We start from the raw sequence: 18,803 nt of genomic DNA on the forward strand, positions 1-18,803 counted from the left end.
ATCTGATTGAGGTGTTTTAAAGATAATGAAGGAAATTGATGAGGCTGCTAGGGACTCCAGAACTAAGGGACATCATCTGAAAATTAGAACTAAGACAGTTAAAAGTGAATCGAGGAAACTATTCTTCAAACGAATGGATGGGCTAATGTGGAATGCACTGTCCCAGAAGGCAGAATAAATTGAACAAAAGGGAGCTGGATATTTGGGAAGAAGTATTAAAGTATGTGGAGAAAGGGTGCGGAAATTAGGATTTTAAAAAGGTACAACTGCCATGGTAACAAAATGGCGGAGCAGGCTTGATTGCCACTTTGGTTTCTAGGGTCTGTGGAACACACGAAAGGCCACAGGCCTGAAGAGAGAGGAAAAAAGGGAGGGAAAAATATGACCTGATTTACAACAGGGAAGGAAATTTTAAGAGGCCTACAGAACCAGGATATAAGGAGCTCTGATTATCATGTTGTTTCCCAGGACATTCCATGTCATGGTTTTGAACCTGGAATGAAATTGGAGGCTGTCGACCTGATGGAGCCTCGGCTAATCTGCGTTGCCACGGTGACGCGTGTGGTGAACCGTCTGTTGCGGATCCATTTCGATGGGTGGGACAACGACTATGATCAGTGGGTAGACTGCGAGTCACCAGATGTGTACCCAGTGGGCTGGTGTGAGCTGACTGGCTATCAGCTCCAAGCACCTGTAGTTCCAGGTAAGATTTTAAAAATAGCCACTGTTGTGTCATTCAGAGCAGGGAAGACTATGTTTTATTTTAAGAATTATTTTTGTAGCGCCCGTGAAAGCTTAATGAGTTAATAGTGATGTCTACCTTCACTGGACTCTCCTTGCATGGTTCCATTCCTACCTATCTAAATGTATGTACGGAGTCGTACAACACCAGGTTATAGTCCAACAGCTTTATTTGAAATCACAAGCTTTCGGAGCTTTGCTCCTTCGTCACCTTCCATGGCAAGGACATCATTCCTCAGATAAGGAGACCAAAGCTGCACACAATACTCCAGATGTGGTCTCACCAAGGCCCAGTATAACTGCAGTAAGATATCCCTGCTCCTGTACTCAAATCCTCTTGCAATGAAGGCCAACATACCATTCGCCTTCCTAACTGCTTGCTGCACCTGAATGCTCCTGACTGGTGTACAAGGACACCCAGGTCTCGTTGCACCTCCCCTTTTCCCGATCTATCACCATTCAGATAATAATCTGCCTTTCTGTTTTTACAACCAAAGTGGATAACCTCACATTTATCCACATTATACTGCATCTGCCATGTTCTTGCCCACTCACCCAACTTGTCTAAATCACATTGGAGCCTCTTTGCATCCTCCTCACAGCTCACGTTTCACCCCAGCTTTGTGTCGTCTGCAAACTTGGAAATGTTACATTTAGTTCCCTCATCCAAATCATTGATATATATTGTGACTAGCTGGGGCCCAAGCACTGATCCCTGTGGTACCCCACTAGTCACTGCCTGCGACCCGGAAAAAGACCCATTTATTCCCACTCTCTGTTTCCTGTCTGTCAACCAATTCTCAATCCATGCCAGTATATTCCCCCCCAATCCCATGTGCTTTAATTTTGCACACTAACCTCTTGTGTGGGACCTCATCAAAAGCCTTCTGAAAATCCAAATACAACACATCCACTGGTTCTTCCCTATCTATTCTACTAGTTACATCCTCAAAAAACTCCAGTAGATTTGTTAAGCATGATTCCCCTTTCATAAACCCATGCTGACTTTGTCCAATCCCATTAATGCCTTCCAAGTGTTCTGTTATGACATCTTTTATAATAGACTCTAGCATTTTCCTCACTCCTGATGTTGGGCTAACTAGTCTGTAATTCTCTGTTTTTTCTCTCCCTCCTTTTTTAAATAGTGGGGTTACATTTGCCACCCTCCAATCTGTAGGAACTGTTCGAGTCTATAGAATTTTGGAAGATGATCACCAATGCATCCACTATTTCTAGGGTCACTTCCTTTAGTACTCTGGGATGTAGATTATCAGGTCCAGGGGATTTGTCAGCCTTTAGCCCCATTAATTTCCCTTGCACTATTTTTTTTACTAATACTGGTTTCCTTCAGTTCCTCCCTCTCACTAGACCCTTGGTTCCCTAACATTTCTGGGAGGTTATTTGTGTCCTCCTTTGTGAAGACAGAACTAAAGTATGTGTTTAATTATTCTGCCATTTCTTTGTTCCCCATTATAATTTCGCTCATTTTTGACTGTAAGAGACCTATATTTGTCTTCACTAATCTTTTTCTCTTGACATATTTATGGAAGCTTTTGCAGTCAGTTTTTATGTTCCCTGCTAGTTTACTCTCGTACTCTATTTTTCCCCTCTTAATCAATCTCTTTGTTCTCCTTTGCTGAATTCTAAACTGCTCCCAATCCTCAGGCTTGCCGCTTTTTCTGGCAATTTTATATGCCTCCTCTTTGGATCTAATACTATCCCTAATTTCTTTTGTTAGTCATGGTTGAGCCACCTTTCCTGTTTTATTTTTGCGCCAGACAGGAATGAATAATTGTTGTAATTCCTGCACAAGTTCTTTTGAAAATTTCAAAAAGAAAGATTTTATTGACCCCCAGCCTCAACAGCTTTTTGGGGGAGAGAGTTCCAGATTTCCACTCCCCTTTGTGTGAAGAAGTGCTTCCTGACATCACCCCTGAACAGCCTAGCTCTAATTTTAAGATTATGCCTCCTTGTTCTGGACTCTCCCGCTAGAGTAAATAGTTTCTCTCCATCTACCCTATCAAACCCTTTAATCATCTTTAACACCTCAATTAGATCACCCCTTAATCTTCTATACTGCATGGAATACAAGCCTAGTCTATGAAACCTGTCCTCATAATTTAACCCTTTTAGCCCCGGTATTATTCTGGTGAATCTGCGCTCCACCCCCTCCAGGGATGAATCACGTTCTCCTCTAGTTCATCACCATTTTCAAGCCCCTGCTACAAATCCGGCTCCCTTGCCACTAATTCCATCCCCATCCCTGGCTACTCCTTCAGATTAAACCAGAGAACTTGTAATCTTGTTTTTTATTATTCAACACTGAACTGAGCTTTAAACCCCACATCCTATCCCTCACTGAGACCTCATTCCTACCTCTGAACATTGCCCCTACCTCAGCCTTTCTACCACTGAAACCCCTATACATTGCCTTCATAACCTCCAGACTGAACTACTCTAATGTTTTCCTTGCTGGCCTGCCGACCTCCACCCTCCATAAAGTACAACCTGTTCAAAACTCTGCTGGGTATAAACTGCTCCACATTTTGTCCTGTTTGCCCATTCGCCATGGTCCTATCCGAACCTACAACTGGCTCCCAGTCTGTCCCATGCATTAAAGTCAAAATCCTTCTTCTCATCTCTAAATCCCTCCATAGCCTTGACCCACCATTCTCTGCAATCTCCAGCCCTCTGTATGCTCTCTCGGATGCTTTTTTCCTTTGATTCTGGCTCTCTGTGTAACCCACCTCACTTCGCCCCATCATTGGTAGAGCTTTCCACGGCCTTGGTCCTGCTCTTCGGAACTATCTACCTCAGAATTTAGGGCTCTCCACTTAATCCTTCTTTAAAAACCTCCTCAAAACCCATCCCTGACCCCGTTTTCTGTCGCCCCACCTAATCGCTATTAGCCTGGCTCAGTCGTTGAAGGAATTCAGCAGATCAGTGTTCACTGCACGAGCCGGCATCCTGTTCCATTAGTTCACTATTCTCTGGGGAAAGAACCACCTCCTGACATCTAACCTTGTTCTGCCTTTGCATAACTTGAGATTGTGTCTCCTCGTTGTCCCTAACATACTTGGTTGAAACAAACTGTCTTCACAAAAACAATCTAGCCCCTTCGTCGTCTTAGAAACCTCGATTTAAAATCATTTCTAAGTCTTTCTTTCCCTCTATTTGTGATGAGTCTTGAAATGTTTTAAGTAGAAGGCACTATGTAAGTTCAGGTTTTTGTAGGGAGAGGTTTGAGCCAGGCAAACCAGAAGGTCTGATGTTTAATCCCTGGATTCTGCAGACCTAGCTGGGCATGTGGCTAGGGTTGAGGAAATTTATCCAGGGTTGTCGCTCCTAATCACTGCACAATGGACGTGTGTGGATGTGCGGTGAGGTCAGCTTCAGCCTGAACGATCGGCTAGGGAGAGGGATGGAATTGGGAGTTAATGTGCAGTTTTTGGTGGGAGCCAAACAGAATGGGTTCAGTCTTGCTGATATTGCTTCGTTGAAGTTCTTGTTCATGCAAGACTCGATGTCACCAAAGCAGTTAGTCAGCGCACCGGTGACTAAGGAGTCAAGGGAACAGAGAAGTAGAGCTGGACATCACCAGCATATGTGTGAAAGCTGACCCCCATGCCTACAGATGATGTCTACTTGGCGACCTGGAAAAGCAGGGGGAAGGCCAAGGATGGAACAGAAGATGACTATGCAGGGGAGAGAAGAGAAGCCATTACAGGAAATGTGCTGGTTGTGTTGGGAGACGAGGAATGGTGCCAAGTTAGGGAAGTGCCACAAGAGGTAGACCAGAGAGGAGAGGAGGTTGGAGCGAGTTCCTGATCTGAGCCTTGCTGTCCTGAAAAGGTGGCAAATGGAGGTCAGGTGCTTTTCTCCACAGGTAAAATCAGCCATGGATCATCCCAGAAATATCAGCCGGGAGCAGCAGAACACCATTTCCAGAACACGGGGAGCATGTTGCCTGCTCAGTTTCTTGAGTGGCGAGCGGTTGCAGGGAAATGAAGAATGGAATATAAAAAACAGGTGATTGCAATCTGAATTGTGCCATTGCCAACTTTGGTGGAAACCCAGTGCAAGTCATGAACCACCCTCTTGGTGGCATGGAGAGAGAACCTGAAAACTTTCAAACAAAAGAGTCCCATAAGTGTGAGCCCATCATGGATAAATGATGCTAACCTCGGGTATGATCCATTGGCTGCTGTAGATCAATGGACATGAGTAGAGGAACTATAGATCTTAGCCTTTATCTTTACTTGTGGTCCTAATGGGTATGTTGTGTACTGTCAGTCCGGGTTGCCTTTGGATGGATATGTGTTTATCTCATTCATTGTATATCAATATTTCTTTGTTTTACTTTGCACACAGCTCCTGAAAAACCTGTCAGTAAACCGACGGAAACCACCAAGCCAAAGAGGAAACCGTACGGGAAAAGAAGTAAGTCCTGACGTGGTTATTTTTTTAGAATGAAGGGGAGTGAAAGTGAGTGCTCCTTTGGGGCCTAGAGTTGGCCATTTCTTCACCCCCTTCAAATAAGGTGATCAAATATGAACAGCTATGTTATCAAACAGCCTTTACCCTCCAAATCATCCCCTAAAATATCCTGGAGGGGATATTGAGTAAGAGGATATCCAGTGTTGCGCAGGGATCTTTTTTAGGCAGTTTTCAAGTTACGGGGTTCATGCGTTACTGTTTTGTTCATTACCTGAGCTTTAAGATTTTGGCGTTAATCCTAACACAGCTGAATGCGTTTTCAAAAAATATGCAGATGAAGTGATTTTTAAAAAATTGCGGTTATTGCTTTCTCTGGTAACAGATGTGCCCTGGAACCACTTGCAACATCTGATGGATGGTGAATTAAACAACTCTCCATCCTCGATGTAACACGGGTCAGATAGTCCATTTGAAGGGGCTTCTGACGATGCCTTAGATTGTGAGGGAGAAACTCAAACCGTTAGTGTTCATCTTTCGGACCCTGGGATTATATATCGCGGGCAGTACATTTGCTATTTCCCCATTTGTGTTGCCAGGGGTTGCTCCTCCCCATGCTGGTGAGGCCTCGGAAAATTACTCCCGTTTTGTTGAAATTGTCTTTGGTGCATTTTCTTGTCAATTGCATTTTCCTTTCTTTTTGTGTTGAAATATGTAACAGGACTTAGCCACACGTAGGATTACATCATTGAGGGGCTGTATGTTGCTAGGAGACCAGCAGACCCTGTCTCATCTGGGCTTCGCTGATGGCTCCGAAAATTTATCTGCTGAGCCGTGAAGCCCAGGTTCAGTCCCCAGTCTGTGCTGAGTTGGCTGACGCTCTTACTATATTTTATAATTCTTTTGTAATCAAAACATGTTACAAGCATTGGACATTATACGGTGCAAATGAGCTGGTTGGGGTGATCATTAATAAAATGGATTCTTGCATATCAACTGAGCTTGTAAATTTAGCTTCCTTACATAGAGTAAAGGGAAGCAGCGACCACCAGTGAGCCAGCCCGGTAACAGGCCATTCGGCCCAACTGGTCTATGCCAGGGTTCATGCTCCACACGAGCCTCCTCCCACCTTACTTCATCTAACCCTATCACCATATCCTTCTATTCCTTTCTCCCTCATGTACTTATCTAGCTTCCCCTTAAATGCACCTATGTTATTCACCTCAACTACTCCATGTGGTAGCGAGTTCTCCATTCTCACCACTCTCTGGGTAAAGAAGTTTCTCCTGAATTTCGACCACATATCAAGACCGCCTACTTGCACCTCTGTAACAACACCCGTCTCCACCCCTGCCTCAGCTCATCTGCTGCTGAAACCCTTTGTTACCTCCAGACTCGACTATTCCAATGCTCTCCTGGCCGGCTTCCCATCTTCCACCCTCCATAAACTTGAGCTCATCCAAAAATCTGCTGCCCGTATCCTAACTCGCACCAAGTCCCGTTCACCCATCACCCCCTGTGCTCGCTGACCTAAGTTGGCTCTCGCTCTGGAACGCCTCTATTTTAAAATTCTCATCCTTATTTTCAAATCCCTCCATGGCCTCTTCTTCTCTTCCCCCCCCCCCCCCGCCCCCCCTTATCTCTGTAGCCTCCTCCAGCCCTACAACTCTCCGAGATCTCTGCACTCCGCAAAGCCTATCTTCTTGTGCATCCCTGATTTTAATGGCTCCACCATTGGCGGCCGTGCCTTCAGCTGCCTAGGCCCTAAGCTCTGGCATTCCCTCCCCGTCCCTCCGTTCCGTTTCTAAAACCTCTGTGCCTGGCCTAAGATCGCCTTATGTGGTTCGGTGTCATATTTTGTTTGGTGACACTCCTGTGAAGCGCCTTGGGACGTTTTACTACGCTGTATAAATGCAAGTTGTTTTTGAATTCCTCATTGGATTTATTAGTGAATATCTTCTAATGTCCCTTGTTTTGGATTCCTCCAGAAGTGGAAACCTCTTTACGTCTACCCTATTGAACTCAACTATAAATTTAAAGGCCTCTATCAGGTCACCTCTCAGTCTTCTCTCTTCCAGAGAAAGGAGCCCCAGCCTGTTCAGTCTTTCCTGATCGTTACACCCTCTCCGTTCTGATATCAGATTTGTAAATCTCATTTGCACTTTCTCCAGTGCTTCTATATCCTTTTTGTGATATGAGGACAGCACTGTGCACAATACTCTAAGTTTTGGAGTCTTGCGGAGAGGTAGGGAGCAGGTGACTGTGGAAAATCTAGGCATCTCGGTGCTCCCATTCCTATCCCAGAGGGGGCTGAGGTACAACTCCTGCTGCTGCTTCACAAATGATCTCATACAAGCACAAAGAGGAACTATAAAGGGACTCGTTGGCCTTTCCCTGTTGCATTTTTCACTCACTTCTTTCAGGTCCTGCCCCCTCCCTCCTCAACCGCAAACCACCATCCTCCCTCCCCCCCCCCCCCCCCCCCCCCCCTCGACCACAAACCAGCCTGAGCAAACAACCTGTTGCCAAGATTCTATCACTGCTCATTGTGTAATCCAGTACTTGGAGATGGGAGTTAACCTGTGCCTTTCAGTCTTTTCCCAGTCCGTGGAGAGAGATTTCTCTCGGGTGGCCCATCTGAGTTTGTGAATTGCAGGCACCGCTGCCCAAGCTGCTGTTAGCACAGTGTATTGTTACACCAATACCTCACCGTTACAACTTTGAGACTGTTCCAACAAAAGATGATTTTGTTGGCCAGGGAATGACTTTACTAGAATAGACATTCGGGCACAGGCGAGGTCTGATGCCAAGTTGAGGGGCCGTTCACATTGGTCCTGTGTTTTGTTGGAGTTCCTGGGCTGAAGGGTTTTTTTTTTTTATTCGTTCATGGGGTGTCGCTGGCAAGGCCAGCATTTATTGCCCATCCCCATCTATCATTCAGTCTAGATGTGGAATCAGGATTGGAAGGGGGAAGGGAAGGATTTTGAAAACCAGCTGTCATCTGTCGACCTTTTATTAGGAAAAGGACCAAATTAAGGCCTCCCTTTATCTCTGAACCTCTCCTTCTCAGCCCCCTCCATGCAGTCAAAAATTATAAACCCAGCAATGCCAGATCAGTCACAAGATAGGCACGAACAAGGCCATTCACAGAATAGAAGAATCACAGAATGGTTCAGCATAGAAGGAGGCCATTCAGCCCATGGCGCCCGTGCCGGCTCTGTGCAACAGCAATCCAGTTAGTCCCACTCCCCCACCCTTTCCCTGTAGCCCTACAAATTTTTTCCCTTCAAGTACTTATCCCAATTCCCTTTTGAAATCTACAATTGAATCCACCTCCTCCACCCTCTCAGGCAGTGCGTTCCAGATCATAACCACTTGTTGCGTAAAAATTTTTTTCCTCATGTCGCCTTTGGTTCTTTTGCCAATCACCTTAAATCCGTGTCCTCTGGTTCTTGACCCTTCAGCCAGTGGGAACAGTTTCTCTCTCTCGACTCTGCCTAGACCCCATATGATTTTGAACACCTCTCAACCTTCTTTGCTCTCAGGAGAACAATCCCAGCTTCTCCAGTCTACCCACGTAACTGAAGTCCCTCATCCCTGGAACCATTCTAGTAAATCTCCTCTGCACCCTCTCTAAGGCCTTCATATCCTTCCTAAAGTGCGGTGCCCAGAATTGGACACAGTACTCCAGTTGTGACTGAACCAGTGTTTTATAAAGGTTCATCATAACCTCCTTGCTTTTGTACTCAATGCCTCTATTTATAAAGCCCAGGATCCCGTATGCTTTTTTAACTGCTTTCTCAACCTGCCCTGCCACCTTCAATGACCTGTACACATAAACCCACAGGTCTCTCTGTTCCTGAACCCCCTTTAGAATTATACCATTTAGTTTATATTGGCTCTCCTCATTCTTCCTACCAAAATGTATCACTTCGCACTTCTCTGTGTTAAATTTCATCTGCCACGTGTTTGCCCATTCCACCAGCCTGTCTATATCCTCTTGAAGTCTATCACTATCCTCCTCACTGTTCACTACATTTCCAAGTTTTGTGTCATCTGTAAATTTTGAAATTGTGCCCTGTACACCCAAGTCCAAGTCATTAATATATATCAAAAAAAGCAGTGGTCCCAGTACCAACCCTGCGGAACACCACTGCACACCTTGCTCCAGTCTGAAAAACAACTGTTCACCACTACTCTCTGTTTCCTGTCACTTAGCCAATTTTGTATCCATGCTGCCCCTTTTATTCCCTGGGCTTCAACTTTGCTGACAAGTCTATTAAGTGGCATTTTATCAAACGCCTTTTGAAAGTCCATTTACACATCAACCGCATTGCCCTCATCAGCCTTCTCTGTTACCTCATCAAAAAACTCAATCACATTAGTGAAACACGATTTGCCTTTAACAAATCAGTGCTGGCTTTCCTTAATTAATCCACATTTTTCCAAGTGACTGTTAATTCTATCCCGGATTATCGTTTCTAAAAGTTTCCCCACCATCGAGGTTAAACTGGCCTGTAGTTGCTGGGTTTATCCTTACACCCTTTTTTGAACAAGGGTGTAACATTTTCAATTCTCCAGTCCTCTGGCATCACCCCTGTATCTATGGATGTTTGGAAGATTATGGCCAGTACCTCCGCAATTTCCACCCTTCCCTCAGCAACCTAGGATGCGTCCTATCCGGACCGGGTGACTTATCTACTTTTAAGTACAGCTGGCCTTTCAAGTACCTCCTCTTTATCAATTTTTAGCCCTTCCAGTGTCTTAACCACCTCCTCTTTTACTGTGACTCTGGCAGCATCTTCTTCCTTGGTAAAGACAGATGCAAATTACTCATTTTACTACCTCGTCCATGCCCTCTGCCTCCATGAGTAGATCTCCTTTTTGGTCCCTAATCGCCCCACCCCTCCTCTTACTACCCGTTCACTGTTTACTCAGCCCATATTCACATCCATCCTGAGCAAGGCTAAACTCCTTCCATAGTTGCATAAATAATTCCAGGGTTTTGCCTCCACCATTTTGTCTGGAAGTCCATTCCAATTTTTAGCAACTTTCTGCATGAATGAGGACCTTTTGGTATCAGTCCTAACATTACATTTTACTAGTTTGAACTCGTGTCCCCTTGTGCGACGTAGAAATAGGAGCAGGAATAGGCCATACGGCCCCTCGAGCCTGCTCCACCATTCAGTAAGATCGTGGCTGATCTTCTACCTCAACTCCACTCCCCAGCCCTATCCCCATGTCCCTCGATTCCCTTAGTGTCCAAAAATCTATCGATCTCAATCTTGAATATACTCAACGACTGAGCATCCACAGCCCTCTAGGGTAGAGAATTCCAAAAATTCACAATCCTCTGAGTGAAGAAATTTTTCGCCATCTCTGTCCTAAATGACTGACGTTTTATCTTGAGACTATGACCCTTAGTTCTAGACTCTTGAGCCAGAGGAAACAACCTCTCTAAGAATTTTATACATTTCAATGAGATCACCTCTCACTCTTCTAAATTCCAGAGACTCCCACTGTTTAACTTAAAGTAGTATTCTGGATGAACCATTTTCATCCCATTTACTGTCCTCTATAAGATCACCTCTCAGGTGCCTCATTTCTAGGCTGAAAAGCCTAAGTGTCTCTGTTCTTTCCTCATAACTCGGATCCTCTGACACTAGTGATCTGCCTCATGTCTCTGTATTGCCTTCAGTGCGTCCCAGGTTTCTCGATGACCAGAACTAGACATAGTACTCCAACAGCCTGACTTAGTCATTCTAATAGAAACATATCAATCAGCCAACATCGCAGACTCCTACCACCAGCAGGACAGACCCATCAGTGGTCCTGGGAGTCCTCAACATTGACTCCGGACCCCATGAACTCTCACTGCTTCAGATTTCCATTAGCAAGGAAATCTCCTGCTGATTACCACTGACCGCCCTCCCTCAGCTGATTAATCAGTACTCCTCCATGTTGAACACTATTTGGAGGAAGCACTGAGGATATAAACAGCACAAAATATACTCTGGGAGAGTGATTTCAATGTCCATCATCAAGAGTGGCTCGGTAGCACCGCTACTGACTGAGCTGGCTGAGTCCTGAAGGACTCGGCCTGCAGCAGGTGGTGAGAGAAACAACACAATAGAATAACCTCCTGGACCTCGTCCTCACCAATCTACCTGTCTCAGATGCATCTGTCTGTGACAGAATTGGGAGGAGTGACCACCGCACAGACCTTGTGGAGACCAAGTCCCGTCTTCACATGGAGGACACCCTCCATCGTGTCGTGTGGCACTACCACCATGCTAAATCGGACGGATTAAGAACAGATCTAGCAGCACAAAACTGGCCATCCATGAGGCGCTGTGGGCCATCAGCAGCAGAATTGTATTCTACCATAATCTGTAACCTCCGGGCCCGGCATATCCCTCACTCCTCCATTACCATCGTGCCAGAAGACCAATCCTGGTTCAATGAGGAGTATAGAAGAGCATGATGGGAGCAGCACCAGTGTACCTGAAAATAAGGTGCCTCATTTTCAGCTACAACACATGTGATGCTAAACAGCGGAAGCAGCATGCTGTCGACAGAGCTAAGCGATCCCACAACCAATGGATTAGGGCAAGAATGAGGGAGGAACTGTCCAGTTATGGTGCTCCGGCCATCATGAGGTGTGGGGCAGGCTCGATGGACCAGCCAGTCTTTTCCTGCCCGTCAATTTTGCGGGAGTTCCCTTCCGAATCACACACCATCCTGACTTGGACACACATCCCCGTTCCTTCATGATGATGTTGGGTCAAAATCCTGCGTTCCTACATCTCTGACCCCTTCTGCATCCTGAAATCCCTTCACCTCATCATTGGCGGCCGTCCCTTCAGCTGTCTAGGCCCTTAGCATTGGAATCCCCTCCCTAAACCTCTTTGCCTGTCTCACCTTTTAAGACCCTCCTTAAAACCTACCTCTTTGAGCAACGTTTAGTTGCCCCTCCTAATACCTCCTCCTTTGGCTCTGTGTCACTTTGTGTCTGATTACGCTTCGGTGAAGCACCTCTGGACGTTTTTCTACATTTAGCGGCACCATGTAAATGCAATTTGTGGTCTTTATTTATCTGAGCTTTGACCTGCATGCTGTTCCTGGAGCTTTACGGAGTGGAACGCACTCAGTGTGAAATATTTCACTGTTTTCCACCAATCCTACTGTAATTTCTCAGCCTATATTGGGAGCGATCAGTATCATTATCAGGCGTAATATTCTTCAGCAACTGTGTGTTTGGAATCTTTGTTCTGGCCATGAAACTGAGCTTTTTCCGCAGCTGGGCTGCTCTCTGAGAAGAACTAACTTTCTGCTTCTACTTTCCCCGCACTGTTTCCCCTTTTCCCTCCGTCTCTCCTGGCAAAAGAAGTAAAGTCGGTGTGCCTTCTGTTTATAGGGCTTGGAGTAATTTCAATGGAACTGTTAAACATAAGTGACTGTTGGCCTACAAGGCATTGGTTGACTAATATTATACTAATGTATTAAAAATGCTATGTCCAGCTCATCTAGATGTTGCACTCCAGATGTTACACTGTGACAGATGCAAAACAGTCTTAACGTGCTGGATGCTTCTGACCTACAGCCTGAAACTGATGAGCTGATAGATTTTTGTTGGGTAAGGGTATTGAGAGTTACGGAACCAAGGCGGGTAGATGGAGTTAAGATACAGATCAGCCACGATCTAACTGCGTGGCGGAACAGGCTCGAAGGGCTGAATGGCCTACTTCTGTTCCTATTCCAATCTGCGCAATTCCCCGACCAAACAACAATCAAGTCGAAATGCCTCGAACTTAACAGTTAGACTTTGTGGGTTTAAAGGGGCACAATTCCACCTTAGCAGAATAATACTTTGTGTTTTACATGGTATAAAGCTCCTGCCCTTATAAAACAATGTGTCAGCTGATTTACTGCAAAGAACACCACAGGAAATCCGCTAGTATTGTTTTAATTGAGCTATGCAAGAGGTTGCCTCTTAAGATTGTGTGGTTGTAGTATGTGGCACAGTGGTGCAGTACGTTGGCGTCCCAAAGTGTTAAATCATGAAGTGGTAGGACGTGGGTTTCTGCCTACGGTCCTCTGACCACAGACACTGATCTTACCCATGAGAAACAGAGAGGGAAAATTCAGCTAAAGGTTGTTTTAGAAGATGAGTAGTTCATGGGACCCCACGTAAAACGGTAGCTGAGAAAATGTAATCTGAGGAGGGGAGTAGGTCTTTACCATAGTAAAGATTTTTTTTATACTTCAACCAGATTTTGGGAGAGTGAATTCAGACTCCTACGCATTGCTGCCCTGTGTTTTAAATACTGACTGGTGCCTCCAATCTTATATACTGTCCAGTACCTTGTCTTTTAGACATGTGTTCATATACTGTCTGGTATCCTTGCTCTCCTGTACACCTGTGTTTATTTACTGTCCAGTTCCTCTGCTCTCCTGTGGATCTGAGTTAATATATTATCCAATGCCTCTGCTGTACGATAAGCCAATGCAGAAGATGGAGTCTTTCAATGCATTTGGAGGGCTGACTCTCTTTTTGAATAAGCCTCCCCCAATGGTCTTTAGGAAAGCAGAGACACTGGACAGTGTAAACCTCCTCTTCTGGGTGAAGAAAAATCTTCAATTTAAAGATGATTAGTGCAGGCCTGGTCGGTGCAGGTGCTGAGCCAGCCAAGTGCTTCTGTCAGAAGGCTGCTTTGCAGCATGATATAGAATGTACTCAGTGCAGCAACAATGTCACCAAGGGGGAGCTCCTAGTATCCATGGTAGATCAAAGGACCCAGGAAAGTCTGAGTGTCCCGTACAGGTGACTGAATATGAACAGGTAGGTTTATATTTGATACTGCGGCTGACTGTACAAGACCACGTATCAGGATTAGATGGCCCTGCAATAGTGTAAGACCGCCTGTTACAAAGCGAGGGAAATGAAAAGTCATGCGTCTGTCATTTTAACCTTGCAGGGAGAAAACTGCAGCTGATAAAACGTGGAACGAAAGTCAAACCAGGAGCATCACTTGGTTCGAAGGAACAGGAGGACCCATCTGAAGATGAAAGTAAGGAGGATCTTATTGTATTCTGATCTAAAAATGGCTGGAAGCACATAGCTGGTTAGTCAGCACCTGAAAGAGAAAAGACAAAGATAACTTTTCAGCTGTGTGTCATTGTACTGTGACCGCATGACATGGTCCATGCATTAGGCAGAATGGCGAAGGTTTTAATGAGATGAGAAGATTTTTTTATTGTAATATTTTTGCTACAGAGAGGTTGTTTCAGCAAATGCCCCATTGAAGTTCACTTTCTTATCGTTTGGAAGGTAACAGAGTTTCTGACTTTGCTATTCACTAATTATAATGAAGAAAGATGCACTCTGCATATTTTTTTCACTAAAACGTGCAGAGCCGATCATTGAGGGGTTAATTCTCTCTGTGCTCTATATCGCAACGTAGATACGGATACGCACAGTGGAGGGTGTTGTAAGGCAAGAATAGAACGAGGGGTTCAGGTCAGATCCAAAGTGTCAATCTTACCACCGCTGCCGTCTGGTATAAGAAAATATAAATACAAAAAAAAGACTTGGAATTTTTCTTCCGTTAGAACAACACAAATTACTGGCCGATACAATAGCAGTTTCTAAAATGATGAAAGGATGGGACATGGTCAATAGATGCAAACAGTTTCCAGTGAGGGGTCAAGAACGTGGGAGCCATTAATACAAGATTAAATGTAAGATTTAGAACGGAGGGCAGGAGAAACCTCTTTATCCGGCATTGCGAAGCTGTGGAGTTCACTTTGAAGGTTAGTTTCTGCCTCAGCCACTATGTCGATCTCTAAGATTAGATTGGATAGGTGGATGAAGGAAAAGGGGTTGAAGGAATATGGGAACAGGGTGGGTAAATGTGATCAGGACTTAGAAGGAACATTGGAACAGAAATAGGCCATTCGGCCCCTTGAACCTCTTATGCCATTCAATGAGATCATGGCGGATCTGTATCTTAACTCCATCTATCCGCCTCGGTTCCGTAACTAATACCCTTGCCCAACAAAAATCGATCAATCTCGGTTTTGAAATTTTCAATTGACCTCCAAGCCTCAACAGTTTTTTGGGGGAGAGAGTTCCAGATTTCCAGTAGGAAGAAGTGCTTCCTGACATTGCCCCTGAACGGCCTAGCTCTAATTTTAAGGTTATGTCCCTTTGTCCGTGTGGAGGGTAAACGCCGACATGGACTGGCTGGGCCGAATGGCCTGTTTCCGTGTTGTAACTTCTACTTCTTTGAGCGCAGTGCAACTTTTGATTGTTTTTTATTAGAAAATACATAAGCGGAATTTGTGCTCCTGTATTTTTTCACCTTTTTAATAATTGTTTTGAAAAGTTGCTGCGGTGAATGCCCTGACAAACAACAGAAGTTCTGATACCAGAAGGATCTTCTGTGAGTTCTTTGTAGTTAACAAACTTCTAAGGTTGGATGTTTGGTGGGGGGGGATGTGTATGTGTGTGTGCGTGTGTGGTTGGCTGGGAGTGGTTGTGTGTGTGTGTGGTTTTGAAGGCTGGTTTTGTTTCACTGTATGTTGTAGTGAGACCAGCACACCCTGCCTTTCTCATGATTCTGTACAGCCTGCATCATCTGGTTTAACCCATTGGCACAATGAGTTTATCCAGCCATTAATGCCACAGGTTCAATCTCCAGTCTACACTTAAGTTAGCAGATTGCAGCTGGAGCAGTGGTTGGAGTCCTACAATTGGCCTCAGTGTTGCTGGCTTATTGAGGTTGTGGGGAGGGGGGAGACAGGGAAATTAGCCAGAGTTCCTGCTTCTGATTGCTATCCACTGACAGCTGTTGGAACAACTTGCATTTATATAGCGCCTTTAACGTAGTAAAAACGTCCCAAGGCGCTTCACAGGAGCGTAATCAAACAAAATTTGACACCAAGCCACAGATATTAGGACAAGTGATCAAAAGCCTGGTCAAAGGTAGATTTTAAGGAAAATCTTAAAGGAGGAGAGAGAGGCGAAAAGGTTTAGGACGAAGAAAGAAAGACTTGCATTTATATAGCGCCTTTCATGACCTCAGTACGTCGCCTAGTGCTTCACAGCCAATTAAATACCTGTGAAATATAGTCACTGTTGTAATGAAGGAAAGGGTGGGAATTCCAGAGCTTGGGGTCTAAGCAGCTGAAGGTGAAGCGATTAAAATCGGGGATTTGCAAGAGGCCAGAATTGGAGGAGCGCAGCGATCTTGGAGCGTTATTGGGCTGGAGGAGATTACAGAGACAAGGGTGAGGTCATGGAGGGATAAAGAAAGAAAGAACTTGCATTTATATACAGTCTTGCACAACCTCAGGGTGCCCCAAAGTCTTGAACTACTTTTGAAGTGTCCTTTTGAAAGGCAGCGGCCATTTTGCACACAAGAAGGTCCCACAAACAGCAATGTGATAATGACCAGATAATTTTTTTTTAGTGTTTGTTGGTTGAGGGATAAATGTTAGCCAGGACACCGGGCGAACTCCCCTGCTCTTCTTTGAAATAATGCCTGGGGATCTTTTACATCCACCTGAGAGGGCAGATGTCTCAGTTTAATATCTCATCCGAAAGACGGCATCTCTGACGGTACAGCACTCCCTCAGTACCGCGCTGAAGTGTCAGCCGAGCTTTTATGGGACTTGAACCCACAGCGTTGTGATTCAGAGACGAGAGTGCTACCCACTGAGCCATGACTGACGCGTGTAGATTTCGCACCAGGGCGGGATCAAGCTGTGGTCTGATGCAACCTATGATAAAATAGCTTACAGTCAATCACTAACTGGGCTCAGACATAGGAATAGCTGCTTAGTCAAGGTATGGCGGGTTAGTGGAGCCACATCCCACTGTAAGTCATCTCCTGCAGGAGAAGTGAAAATAACCACCTTTTGTAGTTTATCTATAGGTTAGTAAGCAGGTGTGCTCCAAATTTTGAACATTACACAGCTAAAGGTTAATATCTTGCATGAAGGATGAGCAAGGATCACTGGAACAGTTCCCTATATTCCTATTTTGAGCTTTTTGTGATGAGCAAACTTCTAACATAGTTGTTGAGATTTTTTTGAGATCTTGTTGAACGAGAACTGATGAAAGAAGGAAATAAAAAGAGAAAATTCTGGCAATAAACAGCAGGTCTGTCAGCATCTCAAGAGAAAAGGGGTTGCGTTTTGAGTATAATCCTAGGTCAGAGCACAATGAAGGTTATACCCGAAACATTTACCTGCCTTTTCCCTTTTACAGATGTTGACCCCGACCTAAAGAATATTTCCAGCATTTTCTCTCTTTCTATCAGATTGTTTTTCTTTTTATGGGAAAAACAGGGAGCCTGTGTCATTGTTTCTACACCTTGCATCACCTGTTAACACTTACCATGTAGTAGGCTCATGCATGAAGAATAGCCACTTGGTCAAGTGCAGGCAACTCTGGTTCAAAAACCTACTCCAGCAAGAGGCTTCAGGAGAGAGAAAGCAAGTCCTGCAATAATATAGCATTATCCAGTATTGATTGGACCGTACAACACGTAGTAAGGCCTGAGAACAACTACTTGCATTTATATAGCGCCTTTAACATAGCAAAACATCCCAAGGTTGCCTCACAGGAGCGTCATCAAACAAAAGTTGATATTAAGACCGGAAAAAGGTAGGTTTTAAGGAGCGTCTTAAAGGAGGGGGGGGGGGGGTGGGGGGAAAGAGAGGTTGAGAGGCGAAGAGGTTTAGGGAGGGAATTCCAGAGCTTGGCGCCTAGGCAGCTGAAGGCACGGTCGCCAATGGAGGAGCGATTAAAATCGGGGATGCGCAAGTGGCCAGAATCGGAGAGTACACCTATTGGACAATCTGACATGTAACTGGGTATTGACTGACTTGACAACACCAGTTCTCCCAAAAACAAAATGATGTCCGTGATTGTGGAGAGCTCTCTGCTTGAAGTTGAACTCAGATGGTCACTTTGTAAGTGGGAAAGTTACCTGAAAACAGGACTGAAACTGTGAGTGAACGAATGTAAATAACAGCCTTCCCCTCGTACCATATCAAGGAATTTAGATTATACACTCTCCCAATGGTTTTTAATGTCTTAAAAATGCAACCTGCCTGTCCTCTACACCCTGCTACATCAGGTGCGGCTGTTGGCTACTACTTGGCTAAGTAGATGGTACCCTCGTGATTACGGTACTGGATTAACAGCACAGATGTTGAGAGTTCAAATCCCACCATGGCAAGTTACGAAATTTAATTCAATAAATCTGGTAGTTTATGGGCTGGCACCAGAAAGCCGTGAAAGCTGCCAGATTGTTGTAAAAATCCAATTGCTTCACTGATATCCCCTACCTGGTCTGGCCTACATGGGACTCCAGTTCCACAGTACCTGGTGGGCCCCTTAATGTACTCGGGGAAACTGGAGATGGATGAGAAATACTGCACCTGTCAGTGTCGCCCACATCCCAAGAACTAAATAAAAAAGCAAATTTCCAGGTACTGCTAACGAGAAGCTTCTGTTTGACTGAGAAACTTAATTAGTGGCCTTTTGTGAAAAATGAACCGTCTTGTTCATTTGTTCCTGTGGAGTTGAAAGATTGACAGACAAAATAAGAAAATAT

The 18,803-nt window shown here is 44.9% G+C and overlaps 1 protein-coding gene across 9 annotated transcripts in view; it reads left to right on the forward strand.

The window, feature by feature from the left end:
• l3mbtl2 (L3MBTL histone methyl-lysine binding protein 2) overlaps nt 1–18,803 on the forward strand; it is a 116,048-nt gene that overhangs the window by 45,763 nt on the left and 51,482 nt on the right. For all 9 annotated transcript variants that reach the window (XR_010958752.1, XR_010958754.1, XR_010958753.1 and 6 more), the window contains exons 14-16: nt 469–703; nt 5,113–5,181; nt 14,154–14,246. Coding sequence is in view for 2 of the 9 variants with exons in the window: in XM_067974660.1 (XP_067830761.1) it covers nt 469–703; nt 5,113–5,181; nt 14,154–14,246 (397 nt within the window). In the remaining 7 variants the exon portion in view is untranslated. The remainder of the gene's footprint in view (nt 1–468; nt 704–5,112; nt 5,182–14,153; nt 14,247–18,803) is intronic.

Source organism: Heptranchias perlo, chromosome 40, assembly GCF_035084215.1.
Source record: "Heptranchias perlo isolate sHepPer1 chromosome 40, sHepPer1.hap1, whole genome shotgun sequence".
Lineage (NCBI taxonomy): Eukaryota > Metazoa > Chordata > Chondrichthyes > Hexanchiformes > Hexanchidae > Heptranchias > Heptranchias perlo.